This window comes from Nicotiana attenuata, unplaced genomic scaffold, assembly GCF_001879085.1.
Source record: "Nicotiana attenuata strain UT unplaced genomic scaffold, NIATTr2, whole genome shotgun sequence".
NCBI lineage: Eukaryota > Viridiplantae > Streptophyta > Magnoliopsida > Solanales > Solanaceae > Nicotiana > Nicotiana attenuata.
The window spans coordinates 85,128-113,081 of record NW_017672921.1 but is presented as its reverse complement, the minus strand read 5'-3'; the positions used below and the strand labels follow the sequence as shown (position 1 = coordinate 113,081).

The window sequence follows — 27,954 nt, the reverse complement described above, 5'->3', positions numbered from 1 at the left end:
AAGTCATGCCAAGATAAGCAACTGATAAAGCAAGGGGCTCAACACACAACAGACGTGTGACTTAACTTTGAAGAGAAGATTCCAATAATACTGAAGATAATGTTGTTTGCTTATATCAATTGAAAGAAGGACTATCGAAGGAGACAAAATAAAGCACATTCACCAAAGTTCTTCAACAAATTTGTTCAAGTGATAATTTGACAAACTTCTTCACAAGACATTGCAGTTCTCAATATTAGAGAAGTCGTTATACAAGCTTGGAATTCGTCGTCTCCGAAGAATAAAGTGATGTTTTCATCAGGGGGAGGCAAATACGCGCTGTACTCTTTTTCCCTTAGCTAAGATTTTATCCCACTGGATTTTTCTGGCAAGGTTTTTAATGAGGCAGCAAATAATGCGTATTACAAGATATGTGTACTCTTTTTTCCTTCACTAAGATTTTTTCCCACAGGGTTTTTTCTTAGTAAGGTTTTAACGAGGCACATTATCTATAGACATCCAAGGGGGAGTGTTATGAAATATTATTTTGTAGTGGATGTCTATAACTCCTAAAGAAGTTACTCCCACTACTCTTCTCCATTATGTAGATAACTCCCACTACTTCTCACCATTATAGTTGTAACTCCCACACCTCCATAACCTCCCCATGATCTTCCTCCATTATCTCAAATGTTAATGTCATGTTTATGGCATTCTTTTGTATGCCTCTATGTAATCCTATAAATAGAGGGTTTTGGCATCACATTGTATACACTTGAATATATAGAAAAAATAAGAATCTCTCTGCTCCCTACATTCTTGTCTATTTTCTTGTTTTATATTATTACTTTGAGCTAAGTTTCGTAATAATTTTATGTTTTATTTTTCTTTTTAATCTATTTAAAAAAGAACATCGCTTTTTCACATTTAATAAGCTTTTATTTCTACTATTTTTATTTTATCCTTAATAATATTCCTCAATAAGATTCAAAAGATATGTATTGTGTATTATACCCATAATTTAAGAGCACAACATTCAAAAGTTTTTTTTTTACATTTTTAAATTTTGTGTCAAAACTAACCAAGACATATAAAATAAAACACAATAGTAATAAGTTTGACTAAAAATACAAAAGATATATGAACTCTCAATCTCAGCCACTGACTTTTTGGGATTGTGTCGATTAGTGGTTAATATCCAAGTTTTGGAACTTGAAATACAAAAATAAATATGAAAACCCCCCATGAGAAAATGTGTAATACTCCTAATTAAGAAATTATATTTCCCATATGCTTCATGCTTTCATTTTCTTAATCAGAAACTTCCAAGTTGTATTTCTTCTATCCCAAATTAATATTCATTTTGGCTCAAAAAATTTCTTCGAAAATAATTATAACTTTCAAAATTCAAGCATAAGGAAAATTGTACAATAGCTCATTCCATTATTCTGAATTTTAAACAAGCATAAGGAAAATTACATAAACACAAACAAAAAAACAAGCAAGGGAAACAAGAACAAAAGCAGCACTGACAAAAATTTGGCACATTAAAACAAGTGCCAAACAGCCAAGACCACTCTACTAAATGAAAAGCATAATTCAGAGAGACTTCTTCTCAAATACTTATATACAATTTCTTCATAAAATTTTGACCAGTCTTTGACTCCATTCCTCTTATGCATTGCTCCTGAATGAACCAAGAGCTTTCACTGCTCCAGCCCTCAAAATGAATTGATGGTAAAATGCAGCAATTGCAGCTCCAATGAAAGGTCCAACCCAGAATATCCACTATCAAAATTAACACCCATAAGTAAATTAATTAACCAAAATATAGTAGTATTTCAGGAGAAGGGGAGCTTTGGAGCAAAGGTAAAGTTGTCTCCATGTGACCTATAGGTCATGTGTTAGAGCTGTGGAAGCAGCTACAAATACCATTAGGGTAGGCTGTTTACATCACACCCCTTGAGGTGCCCTTATCCGGACCCTGCATGAACGCGGGATGCTTTGTGCACCGGGCTGCCCTTTATTGTAGCAGAAAAGCAGCCCAGTGCACTAATAAGCTCCGGCTATGCGTGGAGTCTGGAGAAGGGCTGGACCACAAGGGTTTAATGTAAGAGGCTGTTTCCAGAATTGAACCTGTGAACTCCGAATCATATGACAACAATTTTATCAGTTACGCCGAGGCTCCCTTCTGATACCCTTTCTTGTAGTATTTTAAGGGGAAAAAAAATACATAAAGGGCAATAAGTATTAAAGTTGTTTTAAACAACAAAGTGGAGTATTTGCTTACTTGGTCATCCCATGCTTTGTCTTTACCATAAATAACAGCAGCTCCAAAACTTCTAGCTGGGTTAATACCAGTTCCAGTTACAGGTATTGTGGCCAAATGAACCATAAACACCGCAAATCCAATTGGAAGTGGTGCCAACACCTTTAATTAATCACATTAAAATTAAAATTATCAACCCTAAACCATAAAAACTAGCAATAAAATTAAGTAATTAAAAAAGTCAAACAAATATACTTACAGGAACATGAGAGTCTCTAGCATTTCTCTTAGGATCAGTAGCAGCAAAAACAGTGTAAACAAGAACAAAAGTTCCAATAATTTCAGCACCCAAACCGGTACCTGTACTATAGCCATCATTCAACGTATTAGCACCACCACCATACTTAACATAGTACGCCCTCTGAAATGCCTTGACCAAACCACAACCACAAATGGCTCCTAAACACTGAGCCAACATATACATAATTGCACGAACCAGCGACACTTTTCTAGCCAAGAATAGTCCAAATGTAACAGCAGGATTAATATGTCCACCTGAAATACCAGCAGTACAATAAACAAGGACGAAAATCATACCCCCAAAAGCCCATGCAATTCCAAGAATTCCAACACCACCACATTGTTCGCCGTTATGGTCAGGGTCAGTTTGGCTCTTGTATCCAATCACAGTGAGGACAGTGATGTAGAGAAATAATAAAGTGGCTACGAATTCAGCTATTATAGCTCTGTAAAATGACCATTTTCCTAGCTCCTCAGGGTCAATTAAGGGTGCAGGGGGTGGGTCTTGGTAATCCTTTGGGGGGTAGTCTGTGCCAACTTCAGTGTCTTTAGCCATTTGTTCACCAAAAAATAGACTCATAAGATGTTAAAGTTGAACTTTCCTAATTTTCAGAGAGGAGAATGTAGTGGAGTTGCTAAGGAGTGAAAGGATGTATTTATGGAGAAGCTTTGGATTTGGTGTGAGTAATAATTTAATGCTTCAATTTCAGCTGCCCCATCAAACTATTGTTTCCATTTTCTTTTCCTTTTTAGTGGTAGAGTGACCCCACCTCTAACTTGAGGGTTGGCAAATTTGCGGAGAAATTCAAAAATTGCTAATCGAAATTTAGTGATTTTTCATATAAAGATAAATTTGAACGAAAATATTGTTTAAAATCGAGAAAATATTCCAGCATAATATATTGGAGTTCCATAATAATATACTGGACTTCCAGCATAATATACTAGACTTCTAGCATAATATACTGGAGTTCCAGTATAATATACTGGTCCAACATAATATGCTGGAAGTTCATACACAGGTGCTCCACTCTCCAGTATATTATGCTGAAAATTTCCGTGTTGCAGCAAAATAGTGGCTATTTTTCAATGCCTTTGCAAACGCTGGTTATTTTTTAATTACCAGTCAGAAAATTGGCTAGCCCGTGCTATTTTCACCAAATTTGTGGGGTTGGGCGCCAGAATTAAAATTGGCTGGCTGACTGAAACTGATATATTCTAGCTAAAAAATGTATAAAATATATAGATACAAAAACATATTCACTTTTGTGGCCTATTATTTTTAAGAGCGTCCAAAAATATACGGCCAATTTTATATTTTGTCCTTAAAAATATTGGTGACCAGTTGCAGTAGATAAGCCTATCATTCCTTAACAATTTAGCCAAAGAAAAAAACAAGGAAAAGAGGAACGTTGGTTCTAGAAAAGTAAAGAATCTTGCAAATGACACTAAAGAAAAAACAAATTTATATCAAGGCAAATATTTATCGGCAACAAAAATAAAATTCCAAGAAAAGAGGTTCTCAAAATTGTAGGCCCTACCATAGACAAGAAAATGAAGGGCATGTTAGGCCCCTACTAATACCATAGACGAAAATGGCCAAAAATGACATATCAAATCAAACGGCTACAAGTGACAAATTACACAACCGACCATGATTATGAACCATTACTTTCCTTAGGATGGATTGGTCCCTACTGGACCAGTCAGCAGCAGCCACCAGATCTATTTTTTTCCCCTAATTTTTTTTTTTTTGCTATGAGACATGACTACTCTACGTTTGTGCCGGAAAGTCTCACTTTACAGGTAAACTATTTCCTAACAAAAACGGCTTTATACACAAGGGATGAATGAGTTCTTATCACTTCACCTAAAACTTTTGATGATTACCTAAATCTCTATCACATAGAGGATCGAAGAAAGTGGTAGAGGTAAAGGGATAATAAAATCATATCTTTACATAAATAATCGATTGAATTTACTGTTTACTTAAATATATACAATTATTTATATATTATATACAATTATATATATATATATATATATAGAGTATGAATGCATCCGTCGATTATTTTAAGTACGGGATAAAATGACAATCTAGATTAATTCTTCAAATAAAATTAATCTACATATATTTTGTTACACACTTTCACTGCCAATAACAGATTCAAACTACACACAGCAAAATTCGATAGCTTATTATATCCGGCAATTCTCACGCATATATTTGACAGAACTAACTATGTCTAGCTTGTAATATATGTCTTTAAAAGAAATTGGCACATTTATGAGAACAAAGTACATCAAATCTTGAGTTTTGTCACTGCCCACGAACCACTAATCTATGAAGTCTCAGTAGTATATTGTCGTTTGAGTTTGTTTAATAAGAAAATATGCGCTAACTAGGGAAACGTCTAGGTCATCAATTTAGAAAGAGCCAAAGAAAAAAAGAAGAATATAGAGGTTTAATAAGAATGTGCTAATTAATTAGGGAAACGTCATCGTCGATCACCAATTTAGGAAGAGCCAAAAAAGATAGTACTAGACATAACTGGTGAAAAAGATTGCCATGTGTCGAACATGTATCAATAGAAGAAAATATAATAATAGTGAATATACATGTGTTATATTTGTCTTTGTGGACGATATTGAATAGTCGGTGTGCTTTGTCTCTCTGCAATGAACCTCCACTTTAGTCTGCGCCAATTATTGAAAAAGTTGCGTCTCTAACTTCGCACAATTTCATCATTAATGTGCCATTGATCTTTTTTAACAATTATTATGGATGGATAATCATGTAATGAATAGCAGAATTTGATAAATTAAACAAAAAATGGCAGTCTGGTGCATAAAGTATCTCGCGGTGACGTAGGGTCTGGAAAAAAGTTACACTTGTTTGACCAAAAAGTGTTAAACTTTTTGTTAAACTAATTAATGAGTAAAGTGTTAACCATTGTTTCTGGTTGAAATGATCCTTTGTTTGTTGCTGCCGTGATTTTGTATGGCCCGTCCCAATTGGTTCCTAGTTTACCTTCTCTTGAATCTTTGCTCACCTGTGTTTTGGCTTGAGTGGTCGTACTTTGGCCTTTTTGTTGTAGTACCGTTGTGCTTGCTGTTTTTGGGCTATCATTCTTATGTAAGCCATTTCTCTTCGTTCCTCTGCTTCGTCGAGGTCTTGTTTCATGTTCTCGTCGTTGCTTGGTCCGCTTTCATTGGAGTATCTCAAACTAGGTTCCCCAACCTTGACTGGTATCATGGCGCCAGTCCCATAGACTAGTGAATATGGCGTTTCTCCTGTGCTTGTTTTTGGCGTGGTGCGGTATGCCCACAGTACTTCTGGTAGCAATTCCGGTCACAGTCCCTTGGCATCCTCAAGCTATTTCTTCAAGATGTTTAGTATTGTTTTGTTGGAGGATTCGGCCTGGCCGTTACCGGCTGGGCGATATGGCGTGGAGAGTATTCGCTTGATGTGCCATTTCGCGAAGAATTCGGCGGTCTTTTTTCCGATAAATTGGGGTCCGTTGTCACAGCTGATTTCTTTGGGGATGCCAAAGCGGCATATGATGTTTCTCCATATGAATGGTATAACTTCCTGTTCGCGTATTTGGGCGAATGCACCTGCTTCTACCCACTTGAAAAAATAGTTGGTTAAAACCAAAAGAAATCGTATATTACCTCGCCCTACTGGAAGGGGTCCGACAATGTCCATTCCCCATTTGATGAACAGCCATGGCGATGTGACCAAGTGGAGCTACTCGCCTGCTTGGTGTATCATAGGAGCGTATCTCTGGCACTGCTCGCACTTCTTGACGTAGTCGGCGGCTTCCTTCTTCATGGTGGGCCAATAATAACCCGCTCGTATGAGGCATCTGACGAGGGTTCGGTTGCCGGTATGGGCACCATAGTAGCCTTCGTGTACTTCTTCGAGGACGCGTCTTGTTTGGTTCAGCCCTAGGCATTTCGCCAAGGGGCCTCCGAACGTTCTTTTGTATAGGTCGTGGTTAATGATGTTGTACCTGGCTACCTGCATTCGAAGCTTTTTGGCTTCTTTCTTGTCTGATGGGAGTACTCTCTCCTGCAAATACGTTATAATACGGTTGCGTCAGTCCCAAGTCAAATTTACAAAGTGTACCTCAAGTTGGTCTATTGACGAGTGGAGGAGGGTGACCATGTTTTCTTTTGTAATATTTTTGGTGGCTACTGCCAACTTGGCGAGGCCATCTGCCTCGATGTTCTGCGCTCTAGGTATCTGGTCGAGTCGACATTCGTCGAATTCTGGTAGTAGTTTATGAATTTCTGCCTAGTACTTTTGTAGCCTCTGCTCTTTGATTTGGAAAGTCCCTGTGACTTGGTTGACAACGAGTTGTGAGTCGCATCTGAGGACGACTCGTCGTGCTCCGTATTTGAGAGCTAGCTTTAGTCCTGCAATTACGGCCTCATACTCGGCCTCATTGTTAGTCATATCGGGGCACCGTATGGATTGGCGGATGACTTTGCTTGTTGGGACCTCAAGTACGAGTCCCAGCAGATCCTGACGCGTTGGACGCGCCATCAGTGTATAGGACCCATAGGTCGGGTAACCTGGGAGAGGTACAAGAAGTTTCCTGCTCGACCTCGGGCATTATTTTATCACTGAAATCGGCAACGAAGTCGGCGAGTACCTGCGATTTTATCGCTGTTCGCGGGTGATATGTTATATCGTGTTCACTCAATTCTATGGCCCACTTGACCAATATCCCCGACAGTTCGGGTTTATGTAGGATGCTCCTTAGGGGGAAGGTCGTCACCACCGATATGGGGTGGCATTGAAAATAGGGTCTAAGCTTTCGTGAAGCTATAACCAATGCTAAGGCCAATTTTTCGAGGTGGGGGTACCTCGTTTCGGCGTCGACCAGGGTTTTGCTAATGTAATAGATTGGAGATTGCGTACCTTTGTTTTCACGGACCAATACTGCGCTTACCGCGACCTTTGATACGGCCAAGTATACCAGGAGGCGTTCGCCGGGATCTGCTTTGGCGAGTAGTGAGGGCGAGGACAAGTATGCCTTTAGTTCTCTTAGGGCCTCGATGCATTCTGAATTTCACTGGAGCCCCGTTGTCCTTTTTGAGCATGTTGAAGAATTTGTGGCATTTGTCGGAGGATCGTGAGATGAACCTCGACAAGGCAGCTATACAGCATGTCAGTTTTTCTGCCTGTTTCTTGCTGGTCAATACTTCAGGTATTCCCTCGATGGCTTTGATCTGGTCGGGGTTGACCTCGATGCCTCTTTGTGATACCAGAAAAACCGAGGAACTTGCCCGAAGTTACGCCGAAGGCACACTTTTCGGGGTTTAGCTTCATACAGTATTGCCTTAGTACACCGAAGTCTTTCTTCAGGTGGTCGATGTGGTCTTCCTTACTTTTTGATTTGACTAACATGTCGTCTATGTACACTTCCATTGTTTTGCCGAGTTGGTCTTTGAACATCTTGGTGACCAGCCTTTGATAAGTTGCCCCTGCGTTCTTCAACCCAAATGGCATGACTTTGTAACAGTACGTTCCCTGATGGGTGATTAAAGTAGTCTTTTCCTGGTCCTCCTCCTCCATGAGGATTTGGTTGTAACCGGAGTAGGCGTCCAAAAAGCTCAACAACTCGTGCCCTGCCGTTCCGTCGATGAGTTGATCGATGTGAGGAAACGGAAAAGAGTCTTTCGGGCAGGCCTTGTTTAGGTCCGTGAAATCCACGCACATCCGCCACTTTCCGTTTTTCTTTTTCACCATGACTACGTTGGCGACCCATTGGGGGTATTTCGATTCTCGGATGGAGCCGTTAGCGAGTAGTTTATCCACCTCATCGCTGACGGCTTCGTTGGCGGCGTTGAATTTTCTTCTTACTTGTCGTACTGGAGGATAGAGTGGATCAACGTTCAACTTGTGTGTGGCAACGTCTTTCGGGATACCTGGCATATCTGCGTGGGATAAAGCAAACAGATCGGAGTTGTATTTAAAAACTTATGAAATTTACCTGGCTCTAAGAGTTTATGGCCTATGTAAGCCCTTTTGCTGTTGTCGCTGCTGTCTAGTTGGACGGGGTCGAGGTCTTCTACTGTTGACACTGCGGCTTCCACGACCTCGGGGTCCTTGATAACTTTTTTGTTCGTTGAGTTCGGACCCCGACTTTGGTAATTGCTATGCTTCTGAGTCTGTTCCTTTTAGCTGTTGAGTGTATGTACAATCTTGGGCGATGCGATAGCATTCTTGGGCTGTGCGATGTTCGCCTCGGATGCTGAATATCCCCCACGGAGTAGGGAACTTGACTACTTGATACAAGCTGGACGGGATAGCTCTCATGGCGTGTATCCATGGTCGTCCTATGATGGCGTTGTAAGTTGTGTCCTAGTTCATGACATGGAACGTTGTTTCTAAGGTGACGCCCCGGCCAGAACGGGCAACGTTATCTCTCCTGTGGTTCGCTCGACTGCATTGTTAAAACCTATTAGTGTTATGAAGCGTGTACTATCTTATCCTCGAGTCTCATTTGTGCGAGAACTCGAGGGTGAATAATACATGTGCCGCTTCCGTCGTCTACCATTATTCTTTTTACATCAATATCTGAAATACGTAAAGTAATGACAAGAGCATCGAGATTAGGAAAGGTCAAACCGTGGGTATCTGACTTATCGAAGATGATACTATCTTCGAGGTCATCATACCGTTCGTGGGTGATCGACCGCTTCGGTTTATGTGTGGTGGTAAACTTCACGTGGTTGATTGATGCTTCATTGCCCCCGCCGATGATCATTTGGATGGTGTGAGCAGGGGAGGGTGGTTTTGGAGGGCCTTGGTGTTGTTCTCGTCCGCTACCGAAGTTAGCTCTTCCTCGGTCGCTCATTAGCTCCCTTAGGTGCCTTGGTGGAGCATGTTCACTACTTTTTGCCATAGGGCTATGCAGTCCTTGGTTTTGTGACCCCGCTCCGGATGAAATTCACAGAGGATGTTCGACTTTCGGGTACTTGGGTCGGACTTCAACTTTTGTGGCCACTTGACCTTCGGGCCGAGCTTCTCTAGTGCGTACACTATTTCTGAAGGGACAACACAAAAATTATGAGCAGATAAGAGTGGAGGCATACCTCGTTCGTGTCGCTGAGTCCCTATATGCGGCCTGGACGGTCCTTCCGCATGGCGAGGAGATGGTAGGGTTGTCGTTCTCACATAGGGTTGATGCATGTCTCAGTTGAGGCATGGACCTGACTGGTCTCTTCGATCGTCATTACGACGGTCTTTCCTCGGCTCTGTTTGGACCGACGTTAACCGTTGGGTTGGACCGTTAAGGTCATCCTCATCTGCTCTCACCTCGGCGCAGTACGCGTTGTGAATTTCTCCCCAAGTGGTGGGAGGGTATTTCATGAGCCTGCTTAATAACTTTCTGGTCACTCTCGACCCATTCCTGTTCAACCCATTTTGGAAAGCTGCCACCGCCATCCCTTCTGATACATTCGGTAAGCTCATTCTTACTCTGTTAAACCAAGCGAGGAAGTCCCTGAGTCCCTCGCCAGGTGATTGCCTAACGGCGAATATATCATTCACCCTAGCCTCCGCCTTCTTAGCCCCGGCGTGGGCGGTGACGAACTTGTCGGCCATTTCTTCGAACGTTGTTATTGATCATGCCGGTAATTGTGAGTACCATGTTAAGGCTCCCCTATTAGGGTTTCGCCGAACTTCTTCAGCAACACTGTTGGTACCTGCTCTTTTGAGAGGTCGTTGCCATTTACTGCTGTGACGTAATGAATGATGTGATCTTCGGGTTCTGTTGTGCCGTCGTATATCTTCAAATATGGTGGCATCTTGAAGATTATGGGTATGGCATGTGGGGCTGCCTCCTCGCTATATGGTTGTTCGATGAATCAGCCGACGTCCCGTTTTGGTAGCAATTTCGGGGCGCCCGGTATCTTATCAACCCTTTCTTGATGCTCCCTCATTTGGTCGCAGAGCGCTTTATTCTCGTTCTCCATTTCCTTCATTTTCTTCAGGATGGCGACGAGTGTGTGTTACCTGTATCGACAGTGGTGTGAGTGTTACCTGTTGGGAGAGCAGGTTGCTCGTCGGCGGTTGTTGTGGTATCCGCTTGTATGACGTTTCTATTCATCTATTGGACAGGTTTGTCGAGTATGTCACTTAGAGTGCTTGTCAGCCACGTCTCCAGTAGTTTTTTGATTTCTGGTGGCGCTTCCTCAGTTGTAGATGTAAAGGCTCCCCTTTTGCGTGAAGCGGTTACACTTCCATGAGCGGGAGGTGAGTCGCTCCGCCTGGGTGTAGCAATCGGCGTCGCATTCTCCTCGCCTTCTCTGTCAACCTCGTGGTGTTCAAGAGGTTGGCAGTGACGTCTACTACTGCTTTCAGTCTTTCATCTCCTTTTCCTGCCATTGTTAGTTCGTGCAAACGAGAAAAAGATGGATGATGTTGTTGTTGTTGTTGTTTTTAATCTAGAAAGAACTAATATTTTAACTAGAAAGTCCCCATAGATGGCGCCAAATTATTTGACCAAAAAGTGTTAAGCTTTTTGTTAAACTAATTAATGAGTAAATAGAGGGTGAATCCTAGTTAAACATAATAAATTCTAGATCTAAGATTTAGAGAGATCCGTGGGATGAGATCTTGTTCGAGAATAATAAATATCAGGTACGTGTTCAATGATTGTCGATGAATGTATAGTAAGAACATGCAATAAATGTAGATAATGGCAATAAATGTAATAAAGAGGAATTTATCACCCAAATATAAGATGACTTGGGTGATTCTTCTTCCTGACAGCAACGTGGGATAATGGAAAGTGAGGATGGATAAGGAATCTTTGGATCTTGTAAACAAAGAGTGAACAACGTGTGTTGAGCAATAGAATCAGTGAACAAGACAAGCCTTTTTGTATATTCTTTATAGTCAAACTCGTTACAAAGTGCTCTTATCAAAAAGTGAAGATCCCCCTTTTGTTCTTATCTCTTCCTATTTATAAGGGATATCCCCAAGAAACCCTAAAAATTACAACATAAAGAATATCCAATGGGATATTCCTTATGTCTATTACTAAACTATCCTACTGTTGTTTCCTTGCCTCCTTTACATGACCTCGGCAATAATCCTTCTTAAGACGACTCCTCGCCATTGTGCCGTGGTCGGTTCTGTCCTCGACCATGTTTATTTGCAGTTATCAAGCCGCCCAAATTTAGACCAATACAACACTCAAGGGGTGTGATATAGACAGTCTAACCTAGTACAAGCATTACCGATTGCTTTCACGACTGACTTCCTTATATATATATATATATATATATATTAGTCCTAGGCACTTGCCTAGTGGATTTGCTAAAAAGAAAAAAAGAAGTCAGTCGTGAAAGCAATCGGTAATGCTTGTACTAGGTTAGACTGTCTATATATATATATATATATATATATATATATATATATATATATATATAGAAAAAACAAGTGTCATGGAGTCTTACATAGTGAAATAAATCAGATATGAAGGCTACGTAGCTCCTATTATCAAAATTGAGTTTAGTACTCAATGAAGATAGTACAATTCGAACTAGGGAAAATTAATCCATGAAAACATAACAACTATCCAATTGAACCTAAAGATCTCCAATTTGCCTCCTGCATGTGATCCATGTGTCCATAACAATGTTCCTCGATCCACTTGGTTCTCATAATAAGTAGAATACTCACAAACACGTGCAAGGGGTCTGACGAATTTTGTGGCCTAAAGTTAAACTACGAGGGGCCTTAACTTTTTAATTTTATTATTATTATTTATTTGAAGTCTATTTTTTTTTTGTTTTACTTAGATACAAAGTTATTTAATTTTCTTATAATCAATAACTCCTAGTAAGTATTTCTCGATTGACAATATAGCTAATCCACCTAACCTCGTGACATTGTTGTTCTTAGGTAAGATTTTATCAATTTTAATTTTGAAAACTTCTTTCTGCTGAAGCAACGGTAACTTGAGTTATGAACATTATTCCATAAGCAATTTAGGCATTTGGAAAAGAATTAAATTTTTTATTTGATTAAGTATATCAATAAATTGTTATCTTCTAATTGTACTATTTTTCTTAATATTTTTAATTCAGAAAATAAATCTAAACCAATATTGAATTGATTATTATGCTTTAAGGAACATTCAAGATTAAGGCAATATTTTTTCAAATTTCCAACATCTAGTGATCTTAGTTTTTACTGCCAAATAGAAAACCAAAAATATTTTCATATGCTTCGAATTGTTCGAATCTATTTTGAAGTGAAAATAGTCTTGTCTATTATGTATAAAAGCAATCAACTCTAAAGGACTCTTCGAAAGATTTTGAGATTTCATTATTAACATTCGCATCAAATTGTTACTTCCTATATATCACATGTTTCATACGAAATTCGGATTCGATATTCATTTCAAGTGCAATTTCCATGGTAGAAATCATAGCAGTTACAAATCCTTCTTCTCTATATTTGTTAGAAAGAAATCAAACTTTTTCACTTTACAGAACTCTTTTTTAAACGTATGCATAATCTATTAGGTGTAATAAAAAATGGGGCCCCCACAAATATGTGGCCTAAAGCGGTTGCTTTACTTGATTTATGGAAGGGCCGCCCCTGAACACCTGGCATTACAACACACAGTGCAAAACCATGTGCAATAATGGGTGTGTTTGGTATGAAGGAAAATATTTTCTGGAAAATGTTTTCCAATTTTCCCATGTTTGGTTGGCTTAAATGTTTTGGAAAACATTTTCCTTATCAATTCATTTTCCTCCAATTGGAGGAAAATGTTTTCCTTATCAAAAGAAGGGAAAACATTTTCCAAAGCTCCTTCTCAACCTTTCTCACCCTCACCAACCCACCCCACTCCCTTTCCAAAAAAAAGTTTTTTTTTTTAAAATTTCAGTTTTTCCGTTAACCATCCACCCTACTACCCCCCTTCCCCCCCCCCCAAAAAAAATATTTTTTTACCTTAAATTTTTTTTTTTGGCAATTTCAAATTTCTTTTTTTTCATTTTTCTGCACCCTCCCCCCCCCCCCCCCCCCCCCGCGCACAAATTTTTTTTTTTTGTAATTTAAATTTTTGTTTTTTTCGTTTTACTGCCCTCCCCCTGCCCCCCCCCCCCCCCCGAAAAAAATTTAAAATATATATTTTTAGTTTTTAATTTTATTATTTATCCGATTTAAAGGCTTCAAAATATTTACAAGTTCCAAAATTATGAGTTCAGAGGTTTATGTGTTTGGAAGTTTACGGGTTTAGAAATTACAAAGTTTCGCGGTTCGAAAATCGACGGTTTTTTGCGTTAAAAAAGTAAAGCATCACATTAGTTCCTTTAGATTGTGTCAATTTTTAGAGACTTCGGGAAGGGGTGGGGGAGGGGGAGGGGTGGGGGAAGGTGGAGGGGAGGGATGAAGAGAGTTGCATAAAAATATTTTCCTAAAAAAAACTATTTTCTACTCTCTAACCAAACAATAGAAAATATTTTCCGAAAAATATGTTTCCACTTACCAGAACCATCGAAACAAGAAAAATAAGTGATCCACCCACTCATTTTCCATGCAACCCTTTTCTCGGAAAACATTTTCCTTCCTTCGTACCAAACACACCCAATGTCATCGAGAGTTGTCCGCAATTGTGCATTATATATGAACATGCATATTTCATTGACATTTGCGCGTGTGATCCTTGCATGACTACATGAAAACCTAGCATATACAGCATCCTCAAGCATTCTATATAGCATTGGTGATTGGTAACTCAAGCATTTTATATAGCATTGTTGATTGGTAATTCTTCCCAAATGAACATAAATTGACCGCAAAATCCTCCGCAAAACCATGCCCTAAAATGGCATTTCTGGGCAGTGTTTGGTTTATGACCAGTGGCGGATCTACTTTATGGGTTATGGGTGCTTGAGCACCCATTACTTTTAGAGCCAAATATTATTACTTGTATAAAAAAATTAGTAAATTCATATAAATACATCAACTGAGCATCCAGTCTCAGTAGCAATTTTCAGATTAAAAACACTTGAGCACCCACGATTTGAAAATTCTAGATACGCCACTGGGTTTATCCGGGCAAAGTCACTCCTTGAGAGCTGGCTCTGTGATTGTTTCCTATTTTAGGCAATATGAATAAGTCAGCTATACATAGGACATACAACATTGAGGTCCAGATTTTGTTGTCATATGACCTGCCCAGAGATTTGACAAAACTAGGCAGTGTTGCTTGACATTGGCCAGTAGCTGGTTCCTTCCATTGAGCTTTGGCACTCTTGTTAAATATCCACATCCTCAGGTGCATACTAGGGTTGTAAATGGCATTCAACACATAATGGATCATGAACGTCCAATTAACAGTTCCAAACCCTAGTGTAATAGCTTGCATTATTTTGTTCATGCTTGTGCCTACCCTTGCTTCCCCTCCACTCGAATGAGTACCAAGTATTAATACCATCAGTTGGAGGTTCTTCAACGAGTAGGGCATGACTACTGTAATTGCTCCTGCAAAAAAGAAAACTATGTTAGTTCTAAAAATGACCATCATACTCTCCGCTATACAGATTTGAGTATGATAGCAAGAAACTCCTCCTCTTCCTTTGGGATTACTCCTCCAAACAATGATTAGCTCCATCCCAATTGTAAATGTCTAATTTCTGCTCTTTTCCTTTTCTTTTTTTTTTCTTTTGTTTATTATGTGTATGTGTAATTTTTAGGAATTGACTATAGTTTAATTAAAAGGGACTAAAGGATTGGGCTAAGTGGTGTTTTTAGTCGAATTGGACCAAATTTGGCCCCAAATTAGCGGCCCATACACGCCAAACCCGTTCTATTTGTGGGTCTGCTAAGCATGGTACAAAATGGCGTCGTTTTGGCCAGGCTATTCAGTTTAAATCTCATCCACTCAATCTCACTTGATCTAATGGCTCTCCTTCCTCATTATCTCAGGTATTTAAAGCCTTTATTCCCCAAAATTTTGCCTCATTTCCCCCTTATTATTTCCCCTTCTCTTCTCTTTCTCCTCTCTCTCTCCCCATTCCCACAGACCAGCCACCCTCCGCCACCGAAAATCGCCCACTGGCGACGGCCGTCGTCCAAACCACCCCAAAAATTTCACCCTTTCTTCCTCTCAACCTCCTCTCCATGAATTCAAACCCCAAATCCTTTAAATCCCTCTCAATTCCCGTAAATCTAAGCCTAACCAAACCCCTAAACTCCGTCTACCACCTCCAAACCCCACAAAATCACACCATCGGCCTCCTCTCACCCTCCTCTTCTCCATTCCACTCCCCAAAACCTTCAAACCCCTCCAAAATCCGGCAAAGCTCCAGTCGACCACCCTACTGCCGCGACCACTCCTACTGCCGCAACCGCACCGCTACTCCACCACTCAACCAACCCATGTGAATCGTCTTCTATCTTTAAACGTGAATCCACAGTGCCGTTTTCTCGTTGGCATGACTTGGAATCAATTTTGGTGCGCTGAAATTCTTTTTCCAGCATTTGCCATCGAGAAAACAACGTTCGGGAGTCGATTTGCTATGATTCGCATTGGCTTTGAGACTGGAGGATAACCTGATTTTGCCCGTCCGGCATAACCCCTAAGCTTTCTTTTTCTTTCTTTTCTTTCTCTGTTAGTTTCTGATTTTTTCTTCCAGTTTCTGGTCTTATTTGTTTTGTTTTGATCGAGTACTGTTAATTAGAATTTCTGTTTAGCTATTTGTGTTGATTAGCGGATTTTTGGATGATTATAGGTCAAATGTGATCTTTACTATAGTTAAATCGTTTGCTTAGTTAGTCATTTATTTAGTTATTGTTAGTCGTTGTCGGACAGTTAACAATGCTCGTTTAATTTCTGTTTCGCACTTTAGTTGGTGACTTCAATTGTTTTCTAGGTTAGTTTGCACAAATCGAATTCATCCAAATCTAGTTTGTGTGATCGGTTATATTTTGAGTCTTGTTTCTACTTTGCTAGTTCATATTTGGTTGGAGTTTGAGTGTATAAGCTGAATTTCAGTCATGTGTCGACAAAAGTTGAATACTTGAGTTTAAAGTACATGGTTGTTGGGTATTTTACTGTTTAAACATACTGGAAACACAACTACTCTGCTTTGTGTCAGAATTTGGTGAAAAGTGGACTGTTTTTGGCACACAAAAGTTAGTCCTTTTGGACAGATTTTTGGTGAACCAAAATCTGTCCAAAAGGACTTATTTTTCCTACTTAAAGAGGTCATTCTTTCACACTTAAACACACACACTCTATCATACATATTCTGAACGTCTCTACTCACTCAAAAAAGAAGAACACAACTTTGACAGAAAATTTCAGTTGAGGCTTCCTTTAATAAGCTGAAATTGTGATCTTTAGGAGTGAGTCTTAGAGTGCATAATTTTTCAGAAAAATAGTAGAGTCTTAGAGTTTGTTTCTGAGTTTCTTCTCTTGAAAAATCAATGGTTTAACTATGATTTCTAGGCTGCTTTAACACTGTTGATTTCACTGGTGTTTGTATTGCTGCTTCTGCTGTTTCTGCTGCCGTTTCTGCTCGTTTTTGCTGCTGTATTGTTTTCTGCTCTTTAGGTAACCTTTAAGCTTTGTAATGCAGCTTTTATAGTGATTGATTGAAGATAAGGATCATTTCAGCTCTTCATACATGTTTGATGCGCTTTACTGGATTGGATAAACGATTGACATGTTATCCATGTTTCGAGCCTACAGTCTGTCATGGTTATATACACATTGGTAGTTAAAACAGCATTCTTCTAGTAGATTTTAGTTGCTGAAAAGATAAATATCTCATAGGGATGATCATTATGGGTAGATTTGGGACCTTTTTAATCCAAAGCTCGACATAGCTGTCGAATTTTGCGCTCAAGTGTTAAAGTTTAATCGGTTATTAGATTTGTAATGTGTAACTTCAGTTTTAAGTTCCTTTGCTTATACTCTTGAGTTGCTTCTTGTTTTGCTTTGTAAAACACTGAAAGTTTAGCCATGAAGTTCTCTGTTATTTGCTTTGTGTTAGGTAATTAGTCCGTCGTTGCTTTGTTTAAGTTGTTCCTGCCTCCTTGGCTTAAGTTCTCTGTTGTATTCTCGTCTAAGCATGTCTCTGATTTATTGTTATCATTATTAAGTGTGTTTTAAGTGAGAACCTGAAAAGAACTTGCAAAATATTAAGGTTTAAAATGAGGAATTGAGAGTCCATAATCTCATTCATGGTCACGTTTTTTTTGTGGGTCCATTTGATGTCAATTTATAGTAATTGGACTTACCAAAGTTAAAGTTCGTACTTTTACTAATGTGGAAACAACTGTTGCATCGTTTCTTGAGGGAATTTGAGAGTACATATTGACAAGATTTAAGATACAAAAATATCGGAGTTATGTTGCTTATTGGGCATTGCATTCATATTAAATAACGAATTGAAATCCATTTAGCTGCTTTGTCTTTCCTGTTTTCTTTTCATTGACATATTCTTACAACTTTAATAAAACAATCATAATGCCTTAATTGGTGCGGGTAGGCTCAATATAAACTAAATATCCATAAATGGTCTCACTACCTTCACGCTACAAAGAGGCCTACCTTTTGTGATCTAACCTTTAATAATAGGTTTAACAAATATAAATAATTTTGTCTTAACTGATGTCAGGAAGACTCGCTTCGGAATAAGTATATAAATAAAATGGCAAGGTCGTGAAGACACGTCTTGTTCCAATTTTCTTTTTCCTCAAAAAATAAAGTTCTTATTTTAATTAACTTCGAATAGGCTCCATTTTTAGGTGCGACACATGAGCTAAGGTCGGAGATACTCGTCTTGGTTAGTGTAAGCTAGGGTCGGGGATGCTCGTCCTAGTTTGATATTAATGAAGTCATCAACAATAAAGGCGAACATAGGCAAAATATGAAAACCAAATAAAGCACAGTTTATTTAAAATTAATTTAAAGTCAAATGTAGTCAATAAAGCGACCGTGCTAGAACCACGGGACTCAGGGAATGCCTTACACCTTCTCCCCGGCCAACAGAATTCCTTACCCGAACTTTGTTTTCGCAGACTAATAATAATAGAGTCAAATCTTCCTTTGACTAGGGATTCAAATAAAAAGTGACTTGGAACACCCAAAAATCAATTTCAAGTGGTGACTCTGTAAATAAAATAATCCCTACTCAAAATTTTTACTTTAATAGGAAAAACTCGTTAACCCATAATTCATAACGCACATATCTTTTGGGGGTAAAAAGGGGTGTGACACCAATTAACTCATGGCAACCCTCACCCTAAGATATGGACATTGTATTTTGTCACTATTCACCAGTTTTCTACCTTGTACCTCCAACTAGGCAAAACTGTGGGCATGATCAAGAGCATAATTAGCTAGATAGTCTGCCAGCTTATTACCCTCTCTCATAATGTGTGATATCGAGCCATTGCATATTCCCAATACTTCTTTGATTTCCTCAACATAAGCAGCTGCCCAAGGTGCACTCCATGTATCTTCTATAACATTCTTCATCAACATAGAATCCGTTTGCCTAAGATGTTGTGTAAACATGATGTACACAATATCTCAATGCCTCAAGTATAGCAATTGCTTCTGCCTCTGTATTAGTAACCTCCTGTATTTTCTTTCCCCTTGCGCATCTCACATCACCTTCTCTATCCCTTAATACAAATCCAATCGAGCTCCTGCCTGGATTTCCCCTTGATGGCCCATCTGTATTGACCTTCACCCAGCCTTTCTCAGGAAGATCCCATAGTACTTTAATCACCTTTAATCTTGGAGTATAATGCTCCAAAATATGCAAAATGTCTGACCATTTGTGAGGTATCTTCTGTAAGCTTGGTTTCCTGATCTTCACCAAAGATTGAAGTGTAAGAAGAAACCTGGTAAATCACTCTACTAATAGTGACAACATCCCCATGTCTGTAGCAATTTCTTCTTTTCCACAGCTCCCATATGATGATGGATGGTAAAGCTTGGAAAATAGGTTTTAGTCTGGGTATAACTTGAATGGTCCAGCATTTTACCATTGCCTCCTGTAATGATAGACCTTCCGTAGCTATTCCTGCATTAGAAAGGAAATAGTACCACACTAATGAGCTACATAGGACCTGAAAAACACATGTGACATTGTTTCCTCCTCCGAATTGATGCAATACCAACACCTAGATGGCATAAAGTATCCTAGTCTCCTGAAGTAGTCATCTAGTGGTAATCTTCCTTTCCAAACCTTCCACATGAAGAGAGCAATCTTAAAAGGTAGCCCTTGCGCTCACATGTTCTTGCATGCAATACTAGAATTTCTTCTTCTCCTAAGATACTCCCAGGCAGATTTAACAGAAAAGTTTCCTCTAGGTTCCAACATCCAATAAGGTCTATCAAGATCATTATGTTATGTAGGAAGAGTAATGTTCTCAATAACATGCAGTGCTAGGTCTTGAGGTAGAATCTCCAGTAGCCTATCTTCATCCCACGTATCTTCCATAATCACACCATATACATTGTGGATAGATTTATCACAAAAGAAATCTGGAGCTGTAATGAAATACAAAGCTTCCAAACCTGTCCAATTATCAAACCAAAATAACGAGGAACCCATCCTTGGCTGCCAAATGATTTGGTGTTCAATTGCATCCCTACATTGAAGCATCTTCCTCCACACTATGTTATTTTCTTCCATGGCACCACAATTGCATTCAACTAATATTTTTGACTCATGAAAGAACTCCATAGTGTAGGTTTAGTGCGAAAATTCTACCACAGTTTACAAAATAAACCTTTGAAGCATCATGCAACGATCTAAACCCTACTCCTCCTTCCTCAATTGGTAAACATAATGTATCCCATGATGCCCAATGCATACCCTTTCCCCGAACTTAATTACTCCAAAAAAACATTTTGTGTAACTTGTTAATAACACCGGTTGGAGGGTTCACTGCTAATAGCAAATGTATTGGCATACTTTGAAGAACATGAGAAATAAGTACTGCCTGACCACCTATAGAGAGAAGTTTACCTTTTCATGATTGAAGCTTGTCAAATACCTTTTTAATCATACCATGATAATAATCCATTCTTCTTCTTGCATAGAAGATAGGGCAGCCTAGATAAGTAAAAGTGAAGTCTTGCCTCCCAATTCCAGTAATCCTTTCCACCTTGTTGATCACCTCCATGCTTGTTGAATGATGCATATAAACTGCTGACTTTGCCTTGTTGATTAATTGTCCAGAAGCCACTTCATAAGCACTCAACACCTCCATGATCAATTGTAATAGAGTTTCATCCGATGAAGAGAAAATAATGGTATCATCAGCATAAGCTAGATGATTGATATTTGGACTCCATTTGGAAAACCAAATCCACAAAAGTATAGATTCCAATGTAAAGCATTCAATCCCCTTAACATAGCTTCAGCGGCAAGAATGAACAATGTAGGTGATAAGGGATCACCTTGTTTGACTCCTCTAGAAGATTTGAAGAAACCATAGGGCTGTCCATTGATCAACACAGAATACCAATTGTTTGAAACAATGCGAAACACAATACGAATAAATCTTTCACAGAAACCCATCTACCTCAAGACCTTAGTCATGAATAGCCATAAAAGCCTATCATAAGCTTTAGTCATGTCTAATTTGATCACAACCTTTGGCATGCCTTAGTCCTTAACCTAATGTTAGTAATTATTTCTTGAGTCAACAAAATATTTTCAATAATACTCCTTCCCTTAACAAACCCAGCTTGCTCATCAGAAATAAGGGAAGGCAAAAGGTTGACAAGTCTTTCATGAATTACCCTAGAGAATACCTTATTGATAAAGTTGCTAAGGCTTATAGGTCTCATGTCTGAGAAAGTATTTACCTCCTTTTTCTTTGGCCGTAATACTAAATTGTGTGAGTCACAAACTTTGGTAGCTCCTGGCCATCGAAAAAGCTCTTCACCATGGAAAAAACATCATCTTCTATAATCTCCCAGCAACTATGAAAGAACGTACCAGTGAAACCATCAGGTCATCCAGCACTATCTTAATTTAACCCAAAAACAGCATGGTTGACTTCTTCTTTTGTAGATTGTTTCACAAGATCTTCATTCTGCTCCATGGATACCTGTAACGACCCGACTAGTCGATTTGAGCAATTTCGTCCGGTTTGGCAGTTTAAGGTCACGAGCAGCTTCATATTACGTGTATCGACTTGCGTACGCAGTCCGGGCATGAAACCGAAAAGCTTTTATGTGAAAATATGAAAAAATATATAGTAATTTCTAGAGTTAAAATTTGGTTTTTAGTTGACTTTGGTCAATATTATTGGTAAACGGGCCCGGATCTGTGTCCGACAATCTCGGGAGGTCCGCGGGGACTTGGGCGTATGCTCGGAATTGAATTTCGAGGTCCCTAGCCTTAGAAATAATTTTTGAAGAAATTGTTGTGCTGGTTTTTTAAAGGAAATAAATAAATGAATTAATGTTTGAACTTGTTAGTATCGGGCCCGTATTTTGGTTCAGGATCCCGGTACAAGTTTGTTATGATATTTAAGTCCTATCTGTGAAATTTGGTGAGAATCGGAATTGATTTGACATGATTTGGACGTCCGTTTGAAAAGTTAGAAAATCATGAGTTTTGAGGTTAAATTCATAGTTTTTGATGTTATTTTGATGATTTGATTGCACGAGCAAGTCTGTATGATATTTTTAGACTTGCGTGCATATTTGGTTCGGTGCCCCGAGGGCTTGGGTGAGTTTCAGATAGGTTTAGGCTATGTTGCGCTTGTTTTTGGATGCTTCATCGTCGTTTCTTCAAGAAAAAATGATACTATATTGAGCAAATGAGATCCAAATTCAGTTTTTATTGAACCATTAGATCCGTATCAAAATTACAGAGCCATAGGAAAAAGAATCATCGAATTTGGATATCGTATGAGGAAGTTATGCTCATTTTCATGTCGGGAAAAATTGCTGGTTTCTGGGATGGTCGCAAATGCGAACCTTTTCATCGCAATTGCGGTGCCCAATTTGCAAATGCGAACTTTTTGTCGCAAATGTGACTTCTGCCAGCCCTGCCTTGTTCGCAAATTGCGAGGGTTCATAATTGCGAACCCTGGGTCGCAAATGCGACATCTGAGGCCTGTTAAGTGAGATTTTTGACGAGATTTTCACCCATTTTTCAATTTTCTCAAACCCTAAACCTCCATAGGCGATTTTCCAAAGACCCAAACTTCTCCAAATCATTGGGTAAGTGTCTCTAATCAATTTACAACTATATTTTATGATTATATCTTAGATTTAATACCAAATTCATGAGAATCTAAAGGAAAATTTGGGGAAAATTGTGAAATCTTTCAAAAATGTAAAATGATGATTTGAATGACCAAATGGTATCGAAATTAGATAATTTTTGTATGGATGAACTCGTAGCGGAATGGGTGTTCGGTTTTTGTAAATTTTGTCGGGTTCTGAGGTGCGGGCCCGGGGAGTTGGCTTTTGTTGACTTTTTGCAAATTGTATAAGAATCATAGTTTTGTCAATTGAAATTGTTTTCTCTTGCATTGTTTGATGTATTCAAGTCTTTTTTGGCTAGATTGAGCCGAGCGTTGATGAATCGGTAAAGGAAAAGCTAAATTGAGTATTGAATTGGCCGGATTGAGGTAAGTATCTTGCCTAACCTTGTGTGGGGGACTTCCCCTTAGGGTTTAAGTCTTCTATGCTAATTGTAGTCCGTGCATGCGAGGTGACTAGTGTGTGCTCGGACTTATTTGTGGGAAATTTGCCTCTAGGGTTCTTAAGTCTTTATGTTCATTATGTGCAAAGTGTTCCGTCATGCTTGAGTTTCCTAATTGCTTAAATTACTTCTATATGCTCCATAAGTGTTCCGTCATTCTTAATGCTTGACCCCTAATTGCCTTAATTGAAGTGATTGCCTTCCTTATTATTTTGATACTTCTTGATTGTGAGTTCCTCTATGACTTCTGTCACGACCCCAACCGGCCGGGTCGTGATGGCGCCTCTCGTGAAGACAAGGCCAGCCGACACAACACTCACATTAGCCCCTTAAGCATTAAGAATCATTTTTAAGCCTTTAATTAAACAATGTTTCATAATAACTTCTGAATAACAGTGCGGAATAAAAATACAAGCCCGACCTCGGGGTGTCACTAGTCATGAGCATCTATCAAGGTCTGAATACAACAAGAAGTCTAAAATAATGTACTAAATACAGTAATAACAATGTGAGGAAAGGAGCGGTGCTGCGAACGTCATGCAGCCACCTGCTAACTCTGATGACTCCGCGCCCGAGCAAATCAACACCCGCTACCGGGTTCCGATATACCTGAATCTGCACACGAGGTGCAGGGAGTAATGTGAGTACTCCAACCCAGTAAGTAATAAGAGTAAATAAAGTTTAAGCAGTAGGAAACAATGAATCCACATTCACGTTAGGCTCAATAAACACAACAGGCTTTCAAATCATAATACGAGTCAACCTTCCCTTTTAAAATCCAACTTTTAGTAAAAATCATTTTTGAAATACTTTTCAGCAGTTTCAGTAGGGGTTTAATACCATTTAAAGTAATAATAGAGATTAAAGCCATAATCGGACCCTCGGGCAAAGCATAGTTCGTAAAACAGCCCCTCGGGCAAAACAGTAATCATAAACACTTCATAACTTGAAAACCTCGGTGGAAATAACAAAATGCCAAATCGGTGATTAATTTCTGAACATCTCATAAACCCCAGTTTAAATAAAAGTTGTTTTAAAACATTTGTTCAACTTTCCGACAGAGGCTCAATATAAAGATGAGTGGAAACAGTCAATAAATCAACATATTCGATAGAAACTCGCTTTAAAGAGGAATGAAATCAATAAGTTCGTAAACAGGCCTCTCAGGCAAACATCACTCATATGCATTTATATATCTATCGCCACTCGCGCTAGCCTCTCTGTCACTCGTGACTCAACTCTTACCAATCAGTACTCGTACTCAGCATTCACGCTCAATAGGTACCATATAGTAACCGCTGCGGCGTGCAGCCCGATCGTAACGTCTCACAACACTGAAAGATAACTCATAGATCCCCCTAACTGCTAATAGCTCAAAACAACCGAATCAATACATCCTTCGCCAACAGCAACTCGAAGTCAACAAAACCATCTCGATGCCGGACACATATCCATATAGGTCTACCAATGGACCACACATCAGCTCTAGTTACCCACAACAGATAAATAATCCTTCGAAGGTTCACAATGACTGAATCATAGCACATACTAACATCTAACTAACTTACCCATATTTTCCATCCACAATTACGAGCTAACTTGTGTATGAGAACTTGCAGTCTCCAAGTCCATAAGGCACACGAATTACCATATCTGATCCCAATTCCGCCACCCGCATACACATCTCACCTTTAGACTCAATCTTTCCATGAGACATACTCTACAATTCTTCTGTGCTGCCAAGCAAACTCGAATATCAGCAGCCGATCCGACAAGAAAGTGCCGCAATACTACCGAAGTACCATCAACTTAATCACATTGTCTTTTCTGAAACATATACCCTCGTCAAATCACCCCAATTAGCAATACCACTTCCTTAATCATCTGAAACTGCCCGTGCTGCCTAAGAATTTCATGAACTTCCTTTCAGAACTGAACCGTAACTTTACACATGCAAGTCTCGATCCTCACAACATACCGCATATAATGTACCGTCCTAGGATAACATGAGAACTTCGTCTCCCTTCCGAACCACAGATCACTACGCACTCCACTAGTCAAGAACTTCCCATTGGTCCCATCTAGAAGAAAAATCACTATACATCCCATGCTCCGCATGCCCATATAAAATATACATCTCCAAAACCACGGCAAAAACCGTCAAGAACTCTCCGTGTTCCCTTTGCACAAATCCGACTTGTCAGGACTGAATCCTTCTAACTCGATCAAGCTAAGAAAGCCATCAAAACATAAGAGCATCGCTGCAAAATACCTGAAAGAACTTATTGCCTCGAACACACACAAGGAATTAATCATATCCTTACCGTACCGACTCGGTCTACTATCAAGCTACTCCGTCTATCTAAATTTCCTTCCGATTCATTTTCAACTTGATACTCCCTCTTGCTGTAGCACCGCAATTTCTCAACCCAGGTTTACCACACGAGGCCCAAACATAAATCCACAATGTCTAAGACCCATAAGCCGCTGAATACTCTCTTAAATATTCCCAAAAGCACCACATTCCAAAACACCTTACTCTAAAGAACTTCCTGCGAATCTAAATCCGTTACCTTTATCTTCCTGATACTAATACATAGAATCCCATAATTAACATAGAAATACCACAAGTCTTGAACTCTTCCAATGAAAACTCGGTTTCTAACCACATATACAACTTTGAGATACCCAATTGCTGCATGAAGTATCTTGAACACATTAGAGCTATTTTCGAGAATCATTCACTCTATTCATACTGCACTAAACCCGATCAACAGAACCGAACAACCAGCGCCTCATTGGCACTTCTGACACTACATCACATAACCTTTTCTTAGTCAAAATTTCCTTTACTCGAGCCATCCTCGGGCTCAATCTCCGCAACCAGAACTGATTCACCACACGCCTCAAATCGGAACCAACATAGCACATAACCGAGCAATCAGCTAATCAATAGCAAACTCCCCCACTTGGCTCGAAGCCATAGATCAGAATATACTCAATAACTCATAACACATACTCTATAGATGCCACAATACCATAGTGAGATTAAACTCAAATCCTTTGTAAGGTTGTGTAAACACAAATCATCTAGTACTTTAAATCTTCCGCAAATCTCGCAACAGTTAAGCCCACTCTCTTAAGCGACCCAAACTTTCAAATTTCAGCATATACATTTCACTTGCACATGAGATCTTCTAACAATCACATAAGGGTCACACAACCCTAAAACTCTTCGCACGGAGATAACCCACCTGCTTTGCCTTCATTTAACATTTCTGTATACCTTCCACCGTCATAAACCTTACGCAGTCACTTAGATACATCTCGCAGTACTAACATACTCGCCACATAGCTATCTAGCCATCACTTCCACTAATAGGAACAATACCGAACATATAGGTTCAAAACACTTGCTCATACAATCAGCACCTCGGTGCTCAAGCCATAGGCAAAGATCCGGCCTCAAGTCCTCCAGACTAGCCCAGCATCAACTCACAGAGATCACATCTCGCCCCTCGATCGGGGAATCACAAGCCATCAAGGCACATCTGATACTGAGCGCTCATGCGCGCATACGAACACGTGGAAGGAATTTCAAGAGTTACTTTCCAAGCTAAATCAAGGACGCACGATAAGAATTCCAAGAATGTGAAGTTTTTCCTAAAGGTTCGGCAGCCTCTCGAGGATAAATACAGACGTCTCCGTACCGATCCGCGAGACTATACTAAACCTGCTCATGACTCGTGAGACCTATGTAACCTAGGCTCTAATACCAACTTGTCACGACCCCAACCGGCCCGGTCATGATGGCGCCTCTCGTGAAGACAAGGCCAGCCGACACAACACTCACATTAGCCCCTTAAGCATTAAGAATCATTTTTAAGCCTTTAATTAAACAATGTTTCATAATAACTTCTGAATAACAGTGCGGAATAAAAATACAAGCCCGACCTCGGGGTGTCACTAGTCATGAGCATCTATCAAGGTCTGAATACTACAAGAAGTCTAAAATAATATACTAAATACAGTAATAACAATGTGAGGAAAGGAGCGGTGCTGCGAACGTCATGCAGCCACCTGCTAACTCTGATGACTCCGCGTCCGAGCAAATCAACACCCGCTACCGGGTTCCGATATACCTGAATCTGCACACGAGGTGCAGGGAGTAATGTGAGTACTCCAACCCAGTAAGTAATAAGAGTAAATAAATGAATCCACATTCACGTTAGGCTCAATAAACATAACAGGCTTTCAAATCATAATACGAGTCAACCTTCCCTTTTAAAATCCAGCTTTTAGTAAAAATCATTTTTGAAATACTTTCCAGCAGTTTCAGTAGGGGTTTAATACCATTTAAAGTAATAATAGAGATTAAAGCCATAATCGGACCCTCGGGCAAAGCATAGTTCGTAAAACAGCCCCTCGGGCAAAACAGTAATCACAAACACTTCATAACTTGAAAACCTCGGTGGAAATAACAAAATGCCAAATCAGTGATTAATTTCTGAACATCTCATAATCCCCAGTTTAAATAAAAGTTGTTTTAAAACATTTGTTCAACTTTCCGACAGAGGCTCAATATAAAGATGAGTGAAAATGGTCAATAAATCAACATATTCGATAGAAACTCGCTTTAAAGAGGAGTGAAATCAATAAGTTCGTAAACAGGC

At 39.3% G+C, this 27,954-nt stretch overlaps 1 protein-coding gene across 1 annotated transcript; it reads right to left on the bottom strand.

The window, feature by feature from the left end:
- Positions 1–1,377: 1,377 nt before the first annotated feature.
- LOC109214931 (aquaporin PIP2-1-like) lies at positions 1,378–3,224 on the bottom strand. The gene is made up of 3 exons (XM_019378904.1): positions 2,508–3,224; positions 2,270–2,410; positions 1,378–1,767 (listed from the first exon to the last, which is right to left on the bottom strand). Exons 1-3 carry the CDS (start codon positions 3,126–3,128, stop codon positions 1,654–1,656), a joined length of 876 nt encoding a protein of 291 aa, XP_019234449.1. The 5' UTR covers positions 3,129–3,224; the 3' UTR covers positions 1,378–1,653.
- Between the last annotated feature and the right edge of the window lie 24,730 nt (positions 3,225–27,954).